This window comes from Anneissia japonica, unplaced genomic scaffold (assembly GCF_011630105.1).
Source record: "Anneissia japonica isolate Jap-2015-1 unplaced genomic scaffold, ASM1163010v1 scaffold2652_len1590060_cov184, whole genome shotgun sequence".
In the NCBI taxonomy this organism is placed as follows: Eukaryota; Metazoa; Echinodermata; class Crinoidea; order Comatulida; family Comatulidae; genus Anneissia; species Anneissia japonica.
In genome coordinates, this window is record NW_022699919.1 from 569308 (window position 1) to 593694 (window position 24387).

The 24387-nt window shown below is 34.3% G+C and overlaps 2 protein-coding genes across 3 annotated transcripts in view; one reads left to right on the forward strand and one right to left on the reverse strand.

The window, feature by feature from the left end:
* LOC117103228 overlaps positions 1-3286 on the reverse strand; it is an 11742-nt gene extending 8456 nt beyond the window's left edge. The window contains exon 1 of the mRNA XM_033243791.1: positions 3178-3286. The gene's annotated coding sequence lies outside the window, so the exon portion shown is untranslated. The remainder of the gene's footprint in view (positions 1-3177) is intronic.
* LOC117103227 (alkylglycerol monooxygenase-like) lies at positions 664-22728 on the forward strand. 2 transcript variants are annotated; one of them, XM_033243788.1, is made up of 13 exons: positions 664-790; positions 9986-10108; positions 12008-12135; positions 13127-13278; positions 13901-14004; positions 14894-14989; positions 16404-16470; positions 17061-17126; positions 18107-18186; positions 18781-18915; positions 20087-20203; positions 20840-20922; positions 21551-22728. In XM_033243788.1, the coding sequence occupies exons 2-13, from the start codon at positions 9992-9994 to the stop codon at positions 21744-21746; spliced, it is 1341 nt and encodes a 446-aa protein (XP_033099679.1). In that variant the 5' UTR covers positions 664-790; positions 9986-9991; the 3' UTR covers positions 21747-22728. The 2 variants fall into 2 exon arrangements, with proteins under 2 accessions (XP_033099679.1, XP_033099681.1); XM_033243790.1 differs by lacking the exon at positions 664-790 and adding an exon at positions 5086-5308.
* Positions 22729-24387: the final 1659 nt, after the last annotated feature.

A 24387-nucleotide genomic window follows, 5' to 3' on the forward strand; every position in this document is an offset into this window, starting at 1 on the left:
AAATTCGGCTTTTATTCTAATTAGAGACTAAAAAGCGGATATAGGTTATGCTAGGTATGTAGACCATGGAAATCCCGGTCCAAGAAGGGGTCTTAAGTAATTAGAGTTAGAGACCTGTATAATATTATTAAATTTCCTTTACCAAAAGAGCTCCATTTTCACGTCATTCATAAATAACTAACTGCATACAATACTAGCGTTATTATACGAACGAGTAATATTTAGTACTTTTTTTCATTATTTTAAGCTAGTCTAATTATTTATTTATTTTCTTCAATATCTTAGCTACGCAAGTCAATAGGCCTAGGCTAATTCATATGTCAAGTTTAAAAAACAAAATGTTAATATATATTTATAATATATATAGCTAATTTTTGGTTTAATGGTCAGTGCAATATATTACCTTTCTCTATCCTTTGGAAATCGATATAAATTATGACCCTGTTTGTATGATGTGTTGCAATTTACTGCACAGCACGCCCTCCAATAACGTATATCGCCATAGCGCATCGCGGTGTACAATTTTTTAATTGAGAATTGATAATAAATGATACGCGACGACTTGGTAACGAAAGTTTGGCAGAAGTTTTTTTAGATCCAGCTGTAGGGGTCGTCCCATTGTTTGTATTCCCACCATGCATTTCGGTGGAACACTTTTTTGTGTGGAGAACGGCTAACTAACTCTATCTTGTATTTCTAGTATCTTTGCCTAGGCCTAGCTAGGCTTTGCTATACTATAACAGTCTTGTCCAGACAGAGAGGCAGGCAGGGTTCCTTCCCCATTAGAAAGGTAACTAAGATTAGAAGAACTGTTTTCTTTTTTTAGCGGTTTAAATTATTTCTTCTGTAACAACTCCCTGGTTTTTGTTACTGCGGAATCTTAGCGGCCTGCTGGTCCCTGTACCTAGTAAGTAGGCCTAGCGGCCTAGGCCTACCTAGAGGCCTAGAGGCTAAGCTAAACCTGCCTATAGGCCTAGCCTAGACCTAGGCCTAAGTCCAGGCCTTTGTTTGATTGATCTACGCATGCACAGTTTAATTTTCATGCACAAGTTCTTTACCACCAGATTGTTCACTTTTTTCTTCTTATGGTAGGCCTAGGGCCTAGCTAGTAGGCTAGGCCGAGGCTACAGTAGGTTACTTCGCTTTGGCGAATTTTGGAGAACATGTTCTACTTTTTGCAAAGCCAAAGCAAAATAATGCGCAGCCAATGTGGCTTGGGAAAAGGATTTAATCATGTCCATTACTGCAGAATCGAACCGATGAATGTACACATACGAATGACATGTCCCCCCATCAAAATTTGCATCCAAATATTTTCGTTCATGTAGCGGAAAATAAGTAAATTTTTTTGTTTGCAAAACTTCTCATGTAAGCAAGTTTGTTGCACAAAGACAAAGAGGAAGCGTTTTAGATTATGCGTACGGGTGCCAGTCAATTCGAGCGGATGTCAGTCCGAGCTGATGCCAGTTCGAGCGGATGCATTTAGTGTGAACTATAACAACAAGGGCGAATTTATCGTCGCCGTATTCTTGTATTTGTTTGTTTAAATGCAAAAAAATGCTCTGATTACTAAGGTTCTGAAAGGTTTTTAGTACTTTTGATAATTACTCCATGTTTGAATTACAGTCTTGGCAACTCCTACTACCAAGATGGCCGCTAACAAGTTAAAACTATAATAGAATTGCGCACTTTTCAGCTTAAAAAAGAAGAAAGTGTATGTTTTACTAGAGTGCACGAGAAGCACACACACAAGACGAGTGACCATTATTTTTTTCAGAATTATATATTTGTAATTGAGTTATGCTACTCACTTATCTATTCTGAAACTTGTGTGCCCCTTCCCCTTTGAAAATGTCAAATTTTTAGCTCAAAAATAGGAAATTTTGAAGTAATTCGTATATATAACTGGCACAGGTTGTTGTTCGCACAAGTGGATCTTCTTCCGCTCAAACTAGCATCCGCTTGAAAAAAATTCCGCTCGAATTTGCTCGAATCCGCTCGAATTGGCCTTCACTCGAAGTAGCATCCGCTCGAATTGACTGGTTCCCATGCGTACCATGCAGTTTAAGTTTCATGCGCAGGTCCTCTCAAGGTTGTTTGCATTTTCACTTTCGGTGGTTTGCTTTGTGTGCAAATTTTGGAGATTTTACTTTTGGAAGTGAAATAATGGACAGTCAATCAGAGCTCTGGAAAAAATGTCATCGCGCTCATGAGCACAGAATCAAATTGATTATATATTCATTACCATGGCACACAGACAGGTCAGTGGCAACACAGCAATAATTTATTGCACAAATTTTTCGCTTGTGTAATGGAAAATATCAAAGCTCTCATGCAAATTTTTTGGCGACAAAACTTTTTGACCAATTGCGTGCATAAATTTGTCTAGAGGAAAACAGTGTTTGTGGCTGGTTGAATCATTGTCTTTCTTATATACACTCCCATGAAACTTATTTCATCATCATACAGTGCTTATGTTAGCTGGGAGGGAAGGATCTCCATTAAGGTCACAACCTTGGCAATGCTCAAGCAAGCTGCTAAACTAAATTTTGACCGGCTCCGGCAAGACCCTTCATTTGTCTCCGCTAGCACTCAAAATGTCTAAATATTAGGATTTTTGAATTTCAGGTTTTTTGGCAGTTTATGAAAGAAGTACTACTGTAAATCTAACTGAAAGGTATTAAAATTATTTTAAAAATACAATACAGTACAAATTTTAATATTAAACTATTAATTTTGGAATTTTGGAAGCTGCTTTCTCAAAACCTTCTTAGCTAATATTCAATGAATTAAATATTTTTCACAACTTCACTAATAGTAATATTTTAAAAATAGCTAAAAAAAAAAAAAAAATTTGAATATTTCCTACATACAAAGAGTGGGTTTTTGCCAGAGCAAATCAACAATTTTTTCGCACATCTTGAAGAACCATGCCCCCCCCCCCTTTTTTTTGAGGAGTCAATATCTCAGAAACTACAAATCCTATACACTAATTTTTTTTGTGTGTTGGTTTTTCACACAGTCGATAAATCTTCTGGAGTTTCTTCAAAATCTGAGAGGGTCATACAGAACTTTCTTGAAATCTGGTGGATTTGACATGGAATGACCCCATTTCTCCAATCATCTGTTCCCAAGACTGGGAAATACTTCCAGAAAATGTAAAAAAAAATCCATTACCTTTGATTCTTTTCCAACAATTCTGTGCTCTGTTAAAGGGCATGTCATGTAGCCCTCTGCTTAGTTGCATTGTGCCGCGTATTGTACGGTCCTATCTTTTTTCATCTCCACTTCTTTTTTTTTTCCTATTTTAAAGTTAAATAGTTTTTACAGTTTCAATGTTTTAATACCATAATCTTAATCTTGTATAAGTTTATTTTAATATTTATTGTTATGTTACTTTGGGAGTAAGGAACCTTAACTTCTGTTACAGTGATTTAGTTTGCTTTTAGGTTCCTGCCTGGATTTGACTGTCATAGTGGAAGAACCATGCCCCCCCTTTTTTTTTGAGGAGTCAATATCTCAGAACTACAAATCCTATACACTAATTGTTTTTGTGTGTTGGTTTTTCACACAGTCGATAAATCTTCTGGAGTTTCTTCAAAATCTGAGAGGGTCATACAGAACTTTCTTGAAATCTGGTGGATTTGACATGGAATGACCCCATTTCTCCAATCATCTGTTCCCAAGACTGGGAAATACTTCCAGAAAATGTAAAAAAAAATCCATTACCTTTGATTCTTTTCCAACAATTCTGTGCTCTGTTAAAGGGCATGTCATGTAGCCCTCTGCTTAGTTGCATTGTGCCGCGTATTGTACGGTCCTATCTTTTTTCATCTCCACTTCTTTTTTTTTTCCTATTTTAAAGTTAAATAGTTTTTACAGTTTCAATGTTTTAATACCATAATCTTAATCTTGTATAAGTTTATTTTAATATTTATTGTTATGTTACTTTGGGAGTAAGGAACCTTAACTTCTGTTACAGTGATTTAGTTTGCTTTTAGGTTCCTGCCTGGATTTGACTGTCATAGTGTTTTTGTTGGTTCTTGATGTTGGCAAAAAGAATAAGAATATGATTATGGTCACTCTGGCTCAAATCAACCACCATGCCCATATGATTCCCCTTGGACTTTGCTGAAAAAAATTCTAAAATACCTTGATATGTCAAAAGGAAGAATAAAAAAATTCCAAGCGGTTTTTAAGTTATGACCTTTTAAAATCTAGGTACAATGCCCCCTTTTTCATTCTGGTAACGGCTCCTTTACCTTCGTTAACTTTCATTTTTATAAAGCTATACCTCCTGAAATAACGACGATAAAAAGTTGAAAATTGCTGCATAGACTGATATACAGTATGGCCCCTCTGTCAAGAAATACCATTCAAATTCAAATAAGTTAGTATTTGTGACTTAAACTTTGACCTAATCCAGAATACATTAAAATCTGTCTATTTAAAGAAAAATCAGTTCACTCATAAGGAGTTGAAAAACAAAGTTTAAACTTTCTACTTACAGTGATGCTATGTGTATCTGTCTACTGGTATAAATTTCATTATGAATGTGTCCACATTGTCATCTGGTCGGTCAATATTGCTCTAATTACCTTGCAAACTTTTATATATAGTAGTATGAGCATATTCATCACATTTTAATTTGAACTTCCTTACTTAAAAGAATGATAACATATGGCCCTCTGAAAAGACAAATGCATAATTTTTCTATGAGATTTTTCTATGAGATTCAAGGTTGCCATTGTCATTAACTACAGTACATTACATCTTAAAATTATTTATTTGTATACTTATTAATTATAATTTATACATCTAAAATTTTCATCATTGAAGTGGTATGGAGAATAAAGTAAAGTACAAGACTTCTTTCCCATTAGTGCTGTAAACAACAAATTTACAGTTTTGAATTTCTGAATTCATTAGCTGTGAGGAGCTCAGTTATGGGATTTGTACCGTATATGATTAAACAATTGGTATGGTTCCTACTGTGTGCTGGTATTTATCTAGCTATCTCTCCATTTGCAGTACCAGCATCTTGTCTGCAGTAGTGTATACTGTAGTGGATAGAAGCCATTAATTTAAACAGTGTTTATTATGGTAATATTTTTATTGGAAATATACTACCTTCAATAAATCTGTAATGCGGATTAGCAGAAATATAATAGATTGGAAAAAAATTACAAAGTGTGTGAATACTTTGGAGTGTAGGCCTGGCGATCTACAGTAAACTCCTAGTTCCAAACTTAAAATTGTCATTGTACTGTGTGCAGCTTCAGTAAATCTGCATCAAATTCATCTAAAGGTAGGCCTATTTTATCCATGAAACTCATGAATGCATCTGCTTATAGCTTTATTGAAATCTTGATTACCGTAGGCCTAGTTCTACACCAAAATGTATCATTCATTCTCTGAACTGTATAGCCATGCATGGTTTTTCGTTCTCTCTTCTCTCTGAAGTTTGTCTTCCTTCATCTCTACTGTACATTTACTACTACTTTTTTGTCTACCTACAGTAAACCATTCAATATTTTGTTCGAATATAAAGATAGTACCTGTAGTATAATAATATAAAAAAAAACCAACTTGTTCACTTGGATGAAGTGATGCACTTGCGAGTACGTCACAAGCGGGCATGAGATTCTTATTTTCAGAAATGATATATTATTAACTGAGTATACTTCAATCAGTTATAAAATTAAAATTGGTTAACTTCTCCTTTAAAACCTGCAGGCAATCACTGATCCTGATAGTCGTTGTCTGTCACGATTCTAAGGAGGATGCACAGCCATGATGCACATGCAACCGATCGTTTTTAACGATGAACACTTAATGAGTAGTTTTTGTTAGTAAGATCCTTGCCTTTCAATCCCAGGGTCTTTGGTTCAATTCCTGTAATGTGTTGCAGGATATTTTCCTCATCACCTAGAAAAGTCCACTCCCAAAACCTCATACAGTATATTTATTTTTGTGTAAATGTTTGTCTTTCAAAAGTGATTGTCACCTACAGTACTAATACGGTAGTGATATCCGATAGTGGCAATAGTGTAAGTAAGTAAAAAGTAATGTATTTATTTATTAAAGTCTCACCCTCAAACAAAGGCCAGCTAAGCCTGGCTTATGAGAGACAAAATATAATAGAACAATTGAAAAGTAAAGTACAGAGTGTAAACAGCAAAATATCTAATTAAATTTAAATAAAAACCCTTTAAGTTTTTCCAAAATCATATTAAGCAAATTTAGCAGATGAAAACAAAGGTTACCGTTTAAGAACATATACGTAAATTTTTGCATTTGTGTGTATGTATGTGCAAAGAAATAAAAAAAGAATTAAAACAAAAATTAACCTGATTCACTAGACCTACTACTTAGAGCAAACACAATCTATTGAGCCTTGTTTTGATTTGATTTTTGTTTTTTCGACTTCACACAGGCAAAATATACAATAAACTAGAAATTGCAAATTGCAAGTGAAGTGCTGCGAAGTACAACTGCATATAAATGTTCTTCAAACAAAATTATTTATGCGAGTCAACTGAAAATAATGAATAATAAAACTATAACAAATAATATGAGACACGACCCATTGTCTATATTAGAACACTTCTCATTGGGTAACAAATTCGTAATTTTTCATTTTTGTCAAAAAGTGTCTATAGTGTGGTGAATTATAGTTTAGTTTCAAAAATCTCTATGTATGTGGAAAATGTAGTTGATTACCAAAGGTTACAATTTATATTTTTAAGACTGCATGGTCTAGGAAGTGTACATTTTTTATGGGGCAAATTTCCAAGGGCGGGTTTTCTAGGGGCGAGTTGACTGCCAAAGAGTGTTGCCAAAGTGCGAGCCAGCGTGTTATTTGATCACAAGTGCAGGACATATCACAAGTGTGAGCCAGCGAGCCATGACGTCACAACAATAGATAGAGACGTTAGCCAGTTGTGCGAGGTATCGGCTGAGATTTGTGGAGTACAATTCAAAAAACAACTATAGGTCTAATAATGAATTATTGTGATGTTAAATAGACAATGTTAGCTATCAAAGAGCGACGTTGTTTTTCATTGGGACCTTCGTCTTCAAGGCTTATACCATCCTAGATAGTCTAGGCCTAGAGTAGGATAAGGCTAGCGCGGCATGCAGACGTTGGTACGAGTAGGTCAGTCTACGATAGCCGCCTAAAGTAATTGATTTTACCCGGCAGAACGAAAGAAGGAAACTCCGCTTTTCAGTCGTCTTAGGCACTAGTTTTTTGACAAACAATTACCTTTCAGAGGTCAAATTGCTGTCAAGAATATGAATTGGCTGCTTCGCAGCAAATATGTCAATGAGATAAAGTTGCCGGTGACGGAAAAAGGCCAACAGGAGAACAATCCCACCTCTGATAAAGGCCAATCCCGAAAAGCACAGTTAACAAGATAAAAAAATCAGATATAAAATTTAGAAATGTAACACTAAATTGTGTATATGTTCCATGTATATTCATAATTCGCCAGGGTCCAGGATTTGGGATTATTCATTATTTATCACAAATTAATCATTTCGAAAGTCCAAAGGCCAGTATGTGCTGTACAGTGTATATCAAAATCAAACCCACATGTTAGCTTTCTGTAACTCTATTGGAGTGTTTTATCTAGTGCATAAACCATCTGACTGTCAAATTATTTACTTGTTATTTTGGGCCATTCCAACAGTCATACAAATCCGGTATTTCAGAGTATGGAGTGTACATAAAACAATCAGATGCTGACAATGACATCATTTTAAAAATTATTATTTATCTATTAAACTCCACATTTGCCATGATCCTGCTATCTGCTGGCTGTTCCTGATATTTTCATGTGATATTAATAAAATAGTAATATACAATTTAACCTTAAAAAAGCAATTCATAACAATTCCTAACAATGAAAGTTTTAGGATTTCATAAAATTAAGCTTAGACTCGACTTTTTATATTCCGTGTTTCCCAAACCCGTCACTCCCTGATAACGATGATTTCAAATAAATATAAAATTATTTTTAGCCAGTTAGCACACCAACCGGCATCTAAAAAAACCCTTTATTTTTATTCCACCTGCTGCTGTCTTAAAGTCTCTCAAAACAAGATACCAGCATTTCTTCTTTAGTTATATAAATTTAAATTAAAGCATTTATCAATTCCATTACTACACTGTTTACATTCACCAGTAAAGTGAAGTGAAATGGGTACTGCACCATACAGTGAAATGGGAGTCGCACCCCTTCCCAGAGGAGCCTAGCAAAAGCGCTGATGTTTTAATTTAAATAAGTAATAAATAACAAGAAATAATAATTAAATAAAAAAAAAAAGTCTTGGATTATAAAACTTACCTACTTCGAACACCACCACAGTACGAAAACACACCGACAGCTGGTCTGTACTAGAATGGAAGGAGAAAACCATTAATGCTATACAAAATATTTTAACATTTTTCTTTTCTGCCCTTTCCTGACACAATACAATTTATACAGTAGTTATAGTAAAGTACTGCATGTGGAATGGTATCCCATTGAAAGCAAGCTTTAAATGTAGCACCATGTACTGTAAATTGTTTGCCTTATCTCATTTCTTCTTGAAATTAATTTCAATGACATGAGACGACATGTAAAACTATAATAGAAATAAAAATTATGTTAAAATACAGTAGAACCCCTATTAAGGAGATGCCTTCGGGACCAAAAAAAAGTGTCCCCTTTATAGGGGGTTCCCCTAAACGGGGTACCCCTATTCAGGAGACACTAACCAGCGCATAGAGACCATGTGTTATGCATTATAGAAACCTCCAACCATTACCATTACCAAAAACATGAAATTGTCCCCTTAATAGGAGTTTTGGCATGTTTTTGTATAATGATGACATAGATTCTTTATAATTTTATTTTAATTGACATAAGAATGCATTACAGTTGAATAATACCTAATTTTTTAACAATAATTTGCAATGCAAGAAATATTCACGTAGGATATAAACTTAACAGATGTAATTAAAACTACAAAATTTGTGTATGTGCCTGATATTGTTTCTTTGTTTGAGTGCAATGTTAGTGACCAAATATTCTTCTTGAAAATATTGAGCTTTCTATTGGATGCACAATATAGAATACTATTAATAGATGTTATCAACTTAGAAATCAAAGTAGGGCTGCCTAGATAGATTAGAATCCTATATCAAAATACACAAAACAAGAAATTTCCATGATTAATGGTCAAAATTGACAAGATTTTATTTATATGAAGTAACTCATGCACTAGCCATCAAATGCCTATTCTAAGTTTGGAAACAATTCTGGTATGGTGTTAAGTTTCTTGCTCAAAAGGTGTCAAAAATATAAATTTTAATGATTTTCTACTTATTTTGTGACTAGTGTAGTTGTTTTGATATAATAAAAAAAATTGTTCCCTTAATAGAGGTGAAATTGTATTGATTTGACCATTTTGAACACTCAAAAAGTGTCCCCGTCTCCTTAATAGGGGTGTCCCCATAATAGGGGTGTCCCCATAATAGGGGTTGGCTGTAGTGTTAAAAGATATATTGCCCCTCCTTTCCCGGAAAAGTATCGCCTAAATAGTGGTGTCCCCTTAATGCGTAGGTGCCTAGAATAGACGAATAGAACTATTTAGCAATCGGACTTAATACATCTGCCGTATTTTATTTGGCGGGAAGTACAGTGTTTGTGTGTTTTATCGTCTGATGCCTGCGGGGCATTGTGAATGGTGATGTACTTTAAAGATTCTTTAAAGGTGCCTAAACAAAGTACAGAAACAAACACTTTGTTAAAGAGGTAAAATAATAGGGGTGTCCCCAAAGGAGGGGTTCTACAGTATTGATTAATGAAGCATTATAACCATTCACAGAGTGGACAGTCCTGGATTTTTATATTTAATGCATGCTTAGAAGGATAATTTTTAACTTAAGAATAAGAATGCAACTGTAGTAACATAAATCCTCTGGATTAAATTGCAGGTCAAAATGGATCAAGTTTTCAAAGTTGACCCGGTGACTCAGCTGCGGCGCTTTGCATACTTAGTAACCCCAAATGAGTCATCTTTTGAAACTCTCGAAGAAGTTCCAGATTATATCGTAGAGGTAAGTTAGAATACAATGTATTTTTATACTGTGTTTAATGAAAGTAGTTCATATCTTGTTATTTCGGGCCTCAATCCTCAAAATTTGGATCGTAACTGTGTCACCTGTAAATTTTGGAGAGTCACCTTAAATGTTACGGAAAAATTTTAAAAACCCAATTTTTTAAAAATATGTCAAAAAATCCAACCTTAAAAGTATATGAAATACAATATTAACAATAACCATACCCTGACAGAGACAGCGGTTTCTATTTGGAATGTTACAAGTGTTTAATACGTTTCAACTTTATTAGTTCCTTTGTGACCTTAGGTCACAGAGGAACTATTGGGATAATACAGATGTGAAATGTGTGTGTGTATGTATGGCAACAACCTGTCTCTATGTCTGTAAACAAATAGGCTCCTAAATGGTGCCTCGCGGTGGGTATACATTGTGCCCAAGAGGTACTGGTGGACATGTAATTGTGTGAGAAATGTTTGTTTTTTCGGTTAGATAGAAAATGTAAGGTGTATGCGATAAAACATATATCCCTACCACCAGTTTTGAGTCGTTTTTTAGTTCAAATTTTGATTTGCGCATGCGTCGGGAAAAAGTTTGCCAACATTTTGTTTTCATCGCGATAACTTCAGTAGTAGGCATTACAGAGAACAATAGGCCTATACCTCCATGTTCAAACTACTACAAGTTTTTCAAATCACTATGTTTTCTCAATCGTATGTGCTATTCAAATATGAGTATGAATTAAATGTAATAGCTTACGAAATTACACATCTAGATGTGTATAAGAGACAGGTATTGATTTGACCATTTTGCACACTAGTGTCCCCGTCCCCTTAATAGGGGTTGGCCGTAGTGTTAAGAGATATATTTCCCCTTAATAGAGGTGTCCTCATAATGCCATATTAAAGGTGTCCCCTTCATAGAGGTGTCCCCTGAATAGGGGTGTCCCAAAGGAGGGGGTTCTAGTGTAGCACATTTTTACTTTAAAGTAATTAAACGTACGTCACTTCAGGGGTTTAAATTTCGATTGCAACTTAATCAGCACCGGCTTGACCAGTAGGCCTATGCTTTTAGAAAATTGAATAGGCCTACTGTACCATGACTCTACATAGCCTAGGCCTACTTACACTATTGTTTTGCCGTTAAGAAACAGGTCTCTTAACTTCACAATCTACAATCATTGACAAATATACATTAGGCCTAAACCAAGTTTATTTTGTAGTGTATTTTGCTTTGGCGTATTGTGCTCAACTTTTTGTTAATAACATTTTTTATCTATGTTAAATTTGTGATTAGGTAATCCATTTAAAGACGACTTGTCATATTTTAGTTAAAACAAGTTTTATAAGAATGCGTGCAGAAAGAATATTGATATACGGAAAAGTGAAATTAACCCCCCCCCCCCCAATTTTTTTTTTTTTGGGGATGTGACGCTAAACAATGCAATGAATCATTTCGAGATCTAGTTTCTTGTATACTTGCTCATTAGGTGTTGCTTTACTCTATTTCAAAAGGAAAAAAAGTCGCTGCTTGTTACCATACCATGATAATTAAAAATTGGCAAAATGCAATGAATGAATTTGGTGACTATTAATTTTCGCAATTCCCAAATTTGTGTTTAGTTTTTGCGTACAAAGGAACGTACACACCTGCAGGGTTCTGGTTTATGTTTTCATCGGGGTGGGAGGTGGGGGAGCACACTATGGGGTCTGTTACCACTATTGGGACATTACCTGTCCCAGTATGTATAAGAGATTACATCAGAATTTTTGCAAAAAATTTAGTGACTAAAACTGCTAATGGAGAATAATACAGCATGTCATTCATAACTTAAGAAAGATCATCTATTTTTTGATCTGCATAACAACTTTTCCATGAACCTTAATATCTCCCATATAGTCACTACCATACTTCACGATCTCAGTGATATTGGAGGCGGTCATCATTGGAATTCGAGACAAGAAATGGTTACGTGTGAACGACACAGTTAGCTCTATTTCTGCAGGATTGTTAATGACAGCTGTCAAGTAAGTATTGATTCAGACAAGTCTCATTAATCTTTGTCTTTTGAAAAGTGAATGAGGATGTATTTCTGGGATTTTTTTAATTTTTAAGGGTGTCTCACTTGAGAAAGAATAGACAATTTGTCATTTTGGACCATTTTTTAACTTTCATTTCAGATATTATAGTTATTTTTTTTAAGATTGATATATTTTTATTTGATGATTGACAAATACTGTAATTTTTAAACCATTCAGCATTTTACCAGTATAATATTGTCTTTGGGCAATATGATTAGCTAGCTATGCATTGTATTTAATTCTGGAATGAATTATTTTTCTTTAGTTGTAATTATTTCTCTGTATTTCATTTTGGCACTTCTAAATTTCTATTAAGCTGTTGTGTCTTCACCTAAATTCATTGCCCAAACTCTCCTATCCATTTTATTTAATTACTGTATTCCATTGTGTTGTATTCACCCATGTATAAATACAAATGCAGTTTATATTTTAGTTATTTCTATACTACATTTATGCTTTTAGATGGCTCACTTAATAATAATAATAAATAATAATAATAATAATAATAATTGTTTATTGGTCTTCATTCAAATTGGAAATCGAAAATTCGGCGCCACCCAACTTAACTACAACATAACGGACACATACAAACATTGTCCTTAACCTGCCTAATTCTCAATTATGAGTTGTTCGAGGAGCCAAGCTATCAGACTCCAATTAAAACTTAACGCTGGCTGGCTTTGAACCGGGGTCTTCAGCACAAGAACCAGGAACAATACCTCTCAGCCAACTGCTCAGCTCACAAGTGCTAATTTTTATTAGTAAACATCTCTTACCACAGGGCTGATGTAACAAATAGACACGGACCACACCCATACATAATTTAGCGCAAAATGACGCTGCAAGATATGGGTTATTCTGAGTCCTACCTTTACATTTACAAATTATTATAACTATTTAATTCATTTTTTTCAATCATTTCTTCATATGTCAATAGGACTCTCTTCAAAAGTTTGGAGATTCTTGCATACATTTGGGTTTATGAGAACTACCGAATATTTGAATTGCCATGGAACAGTGCATGGACATGGGTGATTTGTATGTTAACCTTTGACTTTGCCTACTACTGGTTTCATCGAGCTGCTCACGGTAACATCTCATTTTTTTATTCTTTGCAATTAATCCCATGGAGATTAATTGTTCATTGTCCTGAAAGCAACTTAATACTAATAGCTTTTATTATTTTGAAGTAGCTTGTGATATAAAACATGGGTCGTAGGTTAATTTTTGATGAGGTAAGGAAATGTTGTCAAATATTAAGTATAATGGGTGACTACTACAACCACAGAATTCAACCTCCATGGTAACAGTTTTAGATTGTGGAAATGTCCTTCAGGTCTTTCCTGTTTAGAATTTACATTCTAAAATGTAAATTTTAAAACCAAATTACCAGTAGCTTATATACAAGGGTATGTAAACTTTTCCCCCTACCTAGTCCCTATCCCCTGGGTAGGGACTAGGTTAATTCAAGTCACCTTATTTTGCCAGCTTTTCCCATTAACACACTCCTAGATATGCCACTCCACTTTTTATTTGTGTGCTTAATACTGTAACTTTTATGTAAATTATGATAAACTACACTAGAAGATAATTTTTCAATTAACATTTATTATACTGAAATCGTTATACAGTATGATTCGATTGATTGCCAGCCACATTTGGCCTATTGTTCCAATTCAAGTATATATATGTTTTCCACTTTCCCTGGCAGAGGTCAACGTATTATGGGCTGCCCATCAAGTGCATCATAGCTCCGAAGAATACAACCTGTCGACAGCCCTTCGGCAGTCAGTAGTGCAGCATTATACTTCCTGGGTAAGACTCCCTAATTATTAATTACACTGCTTTTATTTTTTGTATAGCACCATTCTTTCCAGATACAAAGCACTTTTGGCCTGGGGTAACCATGCTGTTGGTGAGGTAGTCAGCACTGGAGCAGGCAACCCATTAGGTACCCATTTATACTCCTGGATGGAGAGAAGTAGATAAAATGCCTTGACATAAGAGAAATGCACAGTGAGGGATTAAAACCCGACCTCGAGGCTGAGCTTAACCAAATCATTCCCATTGTACTTCCATTGAGTACCATCATATTTACTCATCCATGCTGCCCGGCCTTGTGCTGTACTTCTACGTTGCTTTAGCTATGTCTCACCTTCTAATTATTCATTTTCCTCTTCCACTTTTCCCTTTACATCTTCCTTCCAAAATATATATATTTAAATATTATATATTTTGGCCAATTAATTATCTTTCAATATCTGCTTCTGGCTCAAATTGGAGGTTGAAAACTTATGGCAAGAATCAATCACTTGTGCTGCACCGATGTTGGACTGGAATGTCAAACTTTTGACGAATCAAATTGTGTTATTTAATAGCCAAAAATATGAACATATCCAACAAACATGCAAGCTTACACATGTTTACGTTGTTTAAGGTCCCACACCTTAGCAACAATATCCAAGGGATGGGGCTTATCAGCACCTGATACGGCCACGTTCAAGTCAAAGACCCAACATGTTCGCCAAATACTTTCCAGATTGGGCATCTGGGCTGTAAGCACTGTAGGTGTTTCTTTTTTTTATTTTTTAATTAGTACATTTAATAATTTAAAACGCTGAGTTTGCCATGTCATCGGCACCATAAAAATCTTCAATAATTACAAACTGTAATCACATATCCAATTTTTTTTTTTTTTTTTCAGATTTTCTATGTTCCTATGGCACTTGCTATTCCAACACCTGTGATGCTGGTTCATGCACAATTTAACCTGCTCTATCAATTTTGGATTCACACCGAGGTATAGTTTCAGATTCTATAAACTTGAACTTTTCTATTCAAGAGTTATTCAATGACTAACTGTGTTTCCAAGAATTTCCTGTTACTTTATACGTAATACTATAATGAATACAATATTTTAACTAAAATTTTCCTAATATTAAAAAAAGTAATTGTTATATTAAGGGTATTACAGGTATGAGGCATGTCGTGGCGAAATGGTTAAGTTGTCGCACAGGCCAGTATTGAGTAAATGAGCTATAAATAAGGGAGCTCAAAAAATTGCCTTAAAATTCAAATTTGTTTTTCACTATAGATCAACAGTGCAATGTCTTAGTAATCGTGTCCCAAAGTATTAGTTCTGGAAGTGGTCAACAAATGGTTTATTTAACGTTATTTGTTAGTTCATTCTATTAAACAATGTATGCACAAATAACTTTGAAAGGCAATTACTCAAAATCATGTTTATCTTGACTCTAAGAGTACTGTACTTTCACTTTCCAATAACTTAACTTTGAAATGTCTAATTTTAATGAATGACCCCCTCATTGTAAAGACCACATACTCAGGTATCTGAAAATACCAATAACTTGAATTTCAATTTTTGCTACAACTTAGCCATTTTGCCACAACATGCCTCAGATGATATACAAGGGCAGTAATAATCCGTCATGTATTGCACGGCCGTAACCAGGATTGCCGTTAGTGGGTATGTGGATGTGCCAAAGTGGACCAACTGGGTCATCTAGAACCCCTGGTTGGGTCGAGGGGAAGGGCTGGTTAGATCCCAGTTTTGGTATTATAGGGTGTTTTAGGTGATTTAGGATTCCCTTCAAGAATTATTACAATCAATACAATAAAATATAATAAATTCTACAATCCAGTACACCGTCTTAAAAAATGTGGACTTATATCGATTAGTGGGGAGTGTGTGACAGTCTTAAAAATGTGGACATTTATTGATTAGTTGGGGGATGCTGATGCATATGCATCCATCGCACCCCTCTGGATACTGGACTGCATTAAATTGTTGTAACACTTTACACTCATACATACATATTAGTATGTTAACTTTCAAGCTGTATTGTTCAATAGCATTTGCCAGTTATTTTGTAGGCCTACTTTGTTTTCCTATTTACAATTACATCATTATCATGCCTTAACCTGTTTTATGAAGGAAGCCCTTTCAGCTATCAGAGGGCTATGCATCCTCTATCTGGGTCCCAGTTCATTTAAGCTCCAAGTACAGATCACACAAATCAACACTATGCGTGTGTTGTTAATTGTCACTTTATCTTATTTACTTAATATGTTTTGCACATTTGTCCTTAGTGGTTAAGCACTTCTTGCTATAAAAGTATAACATGAAAGCAGAATATGTATTATTTTATCAAGTCTCAAGCATTGATGTATAATAATTTTGTTGCTTCAAATAGCTTGTGTCGTCCCTAGGTCCACTTGAGTATATTCTTAATACACCAAGCCATCACAGAGTACATCATGGTAAGTTCAGCTTGGAAAATGTAATAAAATTTGTCTTGTGCAAATAATAAAATCAAAATTGACAGTGAGGGTTTAAACCTTACAGCTACTGTAGAACTCAGGAGCAAGGGCCTGATACACGTCCTCTCCACTAATGGCTGGCTTAATAAGCTCTTAAAATACAATGTAGCATAAATTATTAGAAATGTCTCTGGGAATTTCATTTTGGAATGACTTCAAATAATGATTTCCACAAAACTTTGACTCAAAAATACTGAGATGCTGTCCGGCAGGGATAGTTTGTACCATGTAGTTTAAGTCACATTTTAATATACAAAATTCAGCCTTGAAACATAGAATTAGATATACCTGGATGGTGCCAGGTGAGCGATACTTTTTACGTGTTATTTATGTATTTATGGTTTTATTTTTATATTTTCTATTCATAGCCAACCCTTGCAATGCTTTTTTGATGTTAATGATCTTTAATTTTACAATAAGTAGAAAAGAATACTGGATTATGACATCTAGTTGTATTTGAAGAACATGTAAAGGGGGAGGGGGGTTCAATGGTGTATTAAAGTTTATAATGATATTGTTTTTCTTGCTAGGTCGGAACCCTTACTGTATTGATAAGAATTATGCAGGTACCTTGATAATATGGGACAGAATGTTTGGTAAGCACATTAACTAAGGATGCTGAAGATGAGTGAGTGGGTAAATGAAACAAATACCTCAAATAAGAAACTTTACAGAGTGAAATTAAGTTTATTTTGTTTGTCTCAGGGCCTTACATACTCTCAACATCCCAAACATATAATGAAGCCATTGATAATCCTGTCCAGACTATTAAATTTCATTTTAACAAAAAAAAAAATGTGACATGCCTAGATAGGGTTATGATGACATCACATCATGACCATATATAGGTACGTCATGACTAAATATGGCCATACAACTGTTTTGTGTCAAAGGAAATTTGATAATTTGGACAGAGCATTAGAATAAATTTAAATGTTGTACTATATTGTCAAGTGGATTATAATTGCAAATAAATTTTCTTAATTTTAATTATATAAACATTTTTTTTATGTTAAGAACTGTAAAAAATGTAATACATTATTTAAATGATATTTAAATGAATATTGTGTTCTTTACATATTTTGTATATCAAATTGTAATAGTGCTTTTTTGATTTGTGCCTTTTTGCTTAAATACTCTGTTTATTTATCTTCAGTTCATAGTAAATGCTATCATTTCATTCATGTGTTTTTGTATGTTAAGAATTATTTTTTTATTTGTTACATTAGTATTTATATAGTACCTATTCTGTTTAGTTACAAAGCACTTTGTTGTTTCTGGTCATAGGGTCCACATGCTTGAGTGTTGCTGCCATGTTAGTGCAGGCAACCCCACCAGTTACCCATTTATACTCCTTGGTGGAGAGAAGCAATGCTGATAAAGTGTCTTGCTCAAGGACACAAGCGAAATGCACAGCGAGGGATTGAAACCCCGACCTCGAGGTTGGGAAACCAAACCGCTCAAGCTGCACCAAACCGCTTCCTGGTTTGACTGTTATTTTATTTAACCAAATTAGCATAACGTAGGGTCTCTCTAAACATAATGTAAATCATTTCAATGTACCATACTTTTACAGGCACATTCCAAGCTGAAGGAGAGAAAGTAGTGTATGGTTTAACACATCCACTCAACTCATGGAATCCTGTGTGGATTCAAGTAAGGAGAATTGCATACATTTTTATAAGTAATAATAATAATAATAATAATATAATATTAAGGGGAATATCTTTTGTGTTATTTTATCCTTAATGTCGTTTTTTTAACTGTTCTCTAATTTCTCCATTGTCCAAGTTCCCCTTAAGGCAGTCTTTAGTAGTATAATATTAATAATAATAATAATAATAATAATAATAATAATAATATTAATAATAATAATAATAATAACTTTATTGTTTCTCTTTTCGCTAAAGAGATGTGCAACAAGAATTCACTATTATTACATTTTATCTCATTTCTATTCTCTGTATATATTGAAAATTAAATATGTATTTTCCCATGAAAAATGCAAAAATTATCATAAAAACCATATTTGAAATTACCTTGAACATAGAAATTAAAGTATTCAAAAAATGTTTACCCAAAGCTTTACAGCAAAAAATAATAGAAACAGTCACTGGAGTCAGTATAAAAATCACTTGCCTTTCACTTGGCCACTTGACTTTATTTAATAAGTATTTTTTCTGAATTGCTTTGCTCATTATGGGTACAATGTTGGAATTTGATAGTATGTTTTTTTGTTTTTTTTTGTAGGTGTGCCATTTCACCCATATTCTCAAGACTGTTTGGACAACTCCAGGCTTTGGGAACAAGCTGTCTGTGATCTTCAAGGGACCAGGCTGGATGCCAGGTACACCAAGGTTAGGTAATCCGGAGGATATTCCAAAGGTATGAGGGTAGGCTTCTAAATCTTCATACTGCATGTTAGTAAATGAAATATTATTATTAAACAAACAAACAAACAAACAAACAATAAAACAAACAATAAATAAACAATAAAGTATTAGTTTCCATACTTGCATAGATATTATTAAATTATAAGGTTTTTTTTACCAAATAAACTTGGTAGCCATGATCACCCAAAAGATGCCTTGTTGTTGGGACATCATCACAATTCGGGGATTAACCATGCAAAATCTGAAGTCAGCTTTCTAAATGTCCCCCTCCCCCTGCCATTTACAGGGAATTAGGACCCCTGAAAACAAGTTGCGCTTTCCTAGGTGTCCCAACTGGAAATTTGCTGAGCAAAAAAATTAGGCTTAAAAGAGAACTAGCAAAATGATTTTTTGTTCTAGAGAGGATTTTTGATATGCCATTAATAATAGAATCAACCTTAAAATCGTTCTTTGGCTATTGTTTATGAAGTTATAGGCGATTATATACGATTTTACCATGACGTCACTGGCGCAAAAGTAACAAAAGATCGTGTAAATAGCTCCGTGTAGGGTATCCACCGCGTATACACGCAAAGATCGTACGCGGCGGATACCCTACGCGGCCCTATTTACACGATCTTTTGTTACTTTTTCGCCAGTGACGTCATGGTAAAATCGTATATAATCGCCTATAACTTCATTAAAAAAAAGCCAAAAAACGATTTTAAGGTTGATTCTATTATTAATGGCATATCAAAAATCCTCTCTAGAACAAAAAATCATTTTGCTAGTTCTCTTTTAAAAAATGTTAAACACCAACTCTTATCACCTTATTTTTCTAGCTAACGCCCCTCACCTAACTTTTCACCCAGCTTTTCTCCCTCCATAACGTGTCTGACGTGACAATTTGATATAGGCTGCCAGAGATCAATACGATGCACCCTCTTCTGTACATTATTTTCAGCTTGCTGGATCTCAAATGGGATGCTTGTATATATAAAAAGTGCAAGCAAGTGGAATAATGCAATGAATAATATAAATTGAAATGTTACAGAAGAGAAATCAGACAAAGAAAGAAAAAACTCCTGTCTCTTATACACATCTAGATGTGTATAAGAGACAGCTTTAGTTATTATTATTTATATTATAAAATAATGAATAAGTATATTTTTCTTTCTTTGTAGGTGAGTGCACCTGTTGAGGTGTACAACCCAGCAATGTCAGTGTGGTTGCAGTTGTATGTGGCCTTCCATTATTTTGTCAATCAAGCTGTCTTCACTTTGTACCTGGACAATCATCAGGTAAAAAATAATATCAAGAATTAATTAATTAATAATACTTTAATATCATTGGTCATCATTGATATTGGAGCTGTAGGGTAAAATAAACAAAAACAGGATTTTTCCCTCACAACTCAAAAATTTTACATTCCTAAAGACTAGTTAAAGCCTTGTTTCCATAAAATCACTATCACTGACAGACTGTAGTTGTTATGGAAATGCTTCATATCGGGTTATCATGCCAACTACTGGCTATTACCAAGCCCAGAAGATAGAAAACCTCTAGTCCATGATTGCTTCTGGTATTCTGTAAGGCAGTTTATATTGTGTACACATTTCTTCACGTTTAATTAATTATCTTTTAAAAGTGTTAACATTTTCAGGTAAACTACATTTCTCCACATTTTACACTTTAATAGTTGTAATGGAAAAATCCATCATTTGAACATCTAGGCTCTATGAATTAGTTTTTAAATTATTTTATGGTCTTTTTATGTTAAAATTTAGCATCATTGTGTGATGAGGATGCTTAGCTAATTTGGCAGCTGAATGGTCTGTCTTTATGATTCATTGGTGACAAATCGGGAAGGTTGTTTATACTGTTTGTCTTCTTTAATTTGACTCAAACATCATCAACAATGTTTTTATATCTTTCAGTATATGGGTTATGTTATTGGCCTTGCTTGCTGCCTCTACGTAGTGTATACACTTACCTGCATTGGTAGCATATGCGATAATAAGTAAGTGCTACTTAGAATAATTATAGTTATAATAAATAGCAATAATGATAAGGACAAAAATAATAATAAATGCAAGCTAATGATGATTTTTAATTCGGGTGACCCTGTCAGCTCAAAAGCAAGCCAGTGAGGTGATCAATAATGGCCCATGGTAGCCGGCCACACATTAAGTACACTTTTCAGACTTTGAAGTTTTAGCAAACGGTATAGAAAGTTAAAAACGAACAGTACAATCGCTGTGAGCGTAAACAAACAAACACACCCTTATACACGTCTAGGAGAGGACGCCTGCAGCATTCGGTTGTCACAATTTGTTACCCAGTAGTCCCTAGCACAGTTTTTTTATCTGTGTTTCACAAGATGCAATTTGTTTGTAGAGGGCGTTAGTTAGATTTAATGTTACTATTTTTAGAAATGAATGCGTTTTAATATCCTACGTGGAGGCGTGGAGACAACCGAACACAGTGGGCACACTTTATGATGACGATGGGGAATTTCATCGTTGATAGGGGAGTGACGTATTTTAAAACAGGACTGCTCGCTTTACATTCTATTCTTTTTGGTTTATGGATTAACTTTATGACTCTAAGATTATAAGTTCACCTCACTGTCACATTTCTTACAACAGGTGGTATGCGCCATTCATAGAAATTGCAAGGTGTATCCTGGTGGTGGGCTTCGACATGATCTACCTTTCCAATAAAAGTGTTCCCGAATTGTCATTTTTGCCATCTTCCTTACGGAATGGTATTCATGCTGGGAGTGTTGTTTTTTGGCTGCTTTTCCTGACACTCAGCAAGACAGAGAAAATCAAAGATTCATAAAAAGGTACCAGGATTGGTATTATTTTATCATAGTTTTATGCAACATAAGCAATACCAATATTGAAAATATTAAAAGTCATCATAATGTGTTATATAGGCATCTTATGTCACCAATATTTGATTTGATCTATCCAATATGGTCTCAAAAAACAAAATAATATAATTATCATATCACAAAAGAGCATATCTAGGCCAACAGTGCTGTATACCTAAAAAAAGGAAAATTTTACCTAATTTAGATTTTCCAAATACTACAGTTTAAGTACACATTTCTTGCTGTTGAAGGATTAGCTAATACAACAATATACAAATTTAAAATGTGTATACAACTAATCAGTCATTGAGACAAGATACTAATATATTATCTTTAATCTTGGTATTTCAGATAATGATTCTTGAATTTGTTTTATTTTTTTAAAATTTTATTTTTTAATGAAAATTTGGTAAGCAATAGGCTACCTGGGGAGGCCAGATAGCTATATATTCATTGTGACTAGTGGCTATTATAACTAACCTCCCCCTCAACTAAACTTAATCTATAAACATACAGCAATAATGAAAATAAATATATAAAATGCATTCAAGACAGTAATGGGTTTAATTTTTCAAATATTAAATTTAATTATGTTTATATGAGATTATATTTTTCAATTGTGGTAGTCTGTTCTATTTTATAACCAACATTTTGTGTATTTCTTGAAATGCAAACTTACAAAATTGATTAGATATGCATAGAAATAATTTTGATAACCAGGAAATCTAGACAGCCCTACCGGATTGGAGGAAAAGCCTCTATCAGTCCCTCCCTTTTTTGGGTATGCACCTCGCTTGATTAATTCTGTGCATTCCAAAGAATTACTAGAATAATTTTTGTGATGATTTTTAACAATAAACTTAAAATTATATTTTTTTGATTTGTTAATCAATACACATTTTTAATTTATTATAAATAATTATTTATCTAATATTAGCAGTTTCAAAAACATTTTTTTTAAACAAATTTAGTAAAAATTACTGTAAATGTTTTGTTGCATGATTTTCATGAAAATATTAAATTAGAAATATAAATGCAAGCCAATATATATATATATATATATATATATATATATATATATATAACAATGTATATATAAAATATAAACTGTTGAAAGTTGATTAATTGAGGTTATCACCATAAGTAAGGTGTGCACAATATTATAATATGTGATGATATGATTTTAACCATTTTAAAACTTATATATTTTTATTATATAGATGATCTGCACATACAATGCATTTTTATTTCCATTCTTTTGAATTGGAAAATGATATATTATTCTGTCTTATTTAATGTGCAATTAAGGAAAAAATTGATTGTTTTTATGCTGGATTGCTGAAAGTTGAGATCGTTTCTCATCATGGGTACATTTCACCATTGTTCGCACTTGGATTATTCACGCGGTTAGTTTTACCATAGTTTTACCAAGATTTAACCTTGTGTATAAAAAATATTATTGAGTTTGTGACTTCAACTTCCGGTTTTGTTCGAGCGGTGTCAACATGGAAGAAGTTTTAACCGTGTTGCACGTTCGGATTGGACTTCTTGACCAGCGTGGTTAGTTTAACCGAGACCGTGGTAAGTTTTACTGGGCAGGCTGAGGTCGGTAAAATCAACCATTCGGCTTGGTTAAGTTAACCCTGAGGGAATTGTAACCGACGTTCGGATTGGATTTTTTTTGGTCAATTTAGCCAGTGACTCGGTTAATTTGACCAAATTAAGTCCAGTGCGATAGGGGCTTTACTGTTATATTTAACCCTGTTTATGCTGCTGCTGCTTTGTTTTAGAATCTATATCGCGCCTTTCACAGTCGGATGTATATAGAGGGCGTGCTGGCATCATTTTTCTGGTCACTGGATACTGAGTTGGCAAACTGGCACATTTTCTGCAACTTTCTCTGCTCCCTCTGCCGGGAGCAGCACGCACAACCCATACATTCAATGCCATACCATCTTACCAGGTAACCATTTATACTCCTGGATGGAGAGAGGCAAACGCAAGCAAAGTGCCTTGCCCAAGGACACAAGCAATGCCACATGCTCCAATGCTTATATCCCATCAACTGGTCTCTTAGCTCAGGATAGTAGGACACTTTCCCTTTTTCATAGTGACTAGATAAACGCATCAGGGAGTAACAGTTAACCCGGCCCTTGCACATTGTTTCTCAAGTTCATAAGATGACAGCGTAAACGTCGTATACGTCCCAAGTTAGAAGAAATCAATGCCGGGAGATCTGCACCGGCGGATCCAGAAATTTGAATAAAGAGGGGCCTACGGAGGAACTTTCGCAGATTGAGAGTCTAGTCCACCTCATGGACATGTACATATTCCATGGCCCATTTAAAAGTGAAGGTAAAGGTAGATTGGCAAGACAAAAGGTACATGACGAGTCATACATCATAGAATGAATGCTGAAACATTATTCGCGCAAATCATTTTTTTTTGTAAAGGGACCCTAAACAATTTACTAACTTTAAAAAGGCCACGACGCCCAACAGCTTTAATGCCGCGTGAAAAGAAACATTGATGAACCCTTTTGCATTATATTGGGAGTAACAAAATATTCAATTTTAGCAACTTGAGCCTGTATGCCCAGACAACAGC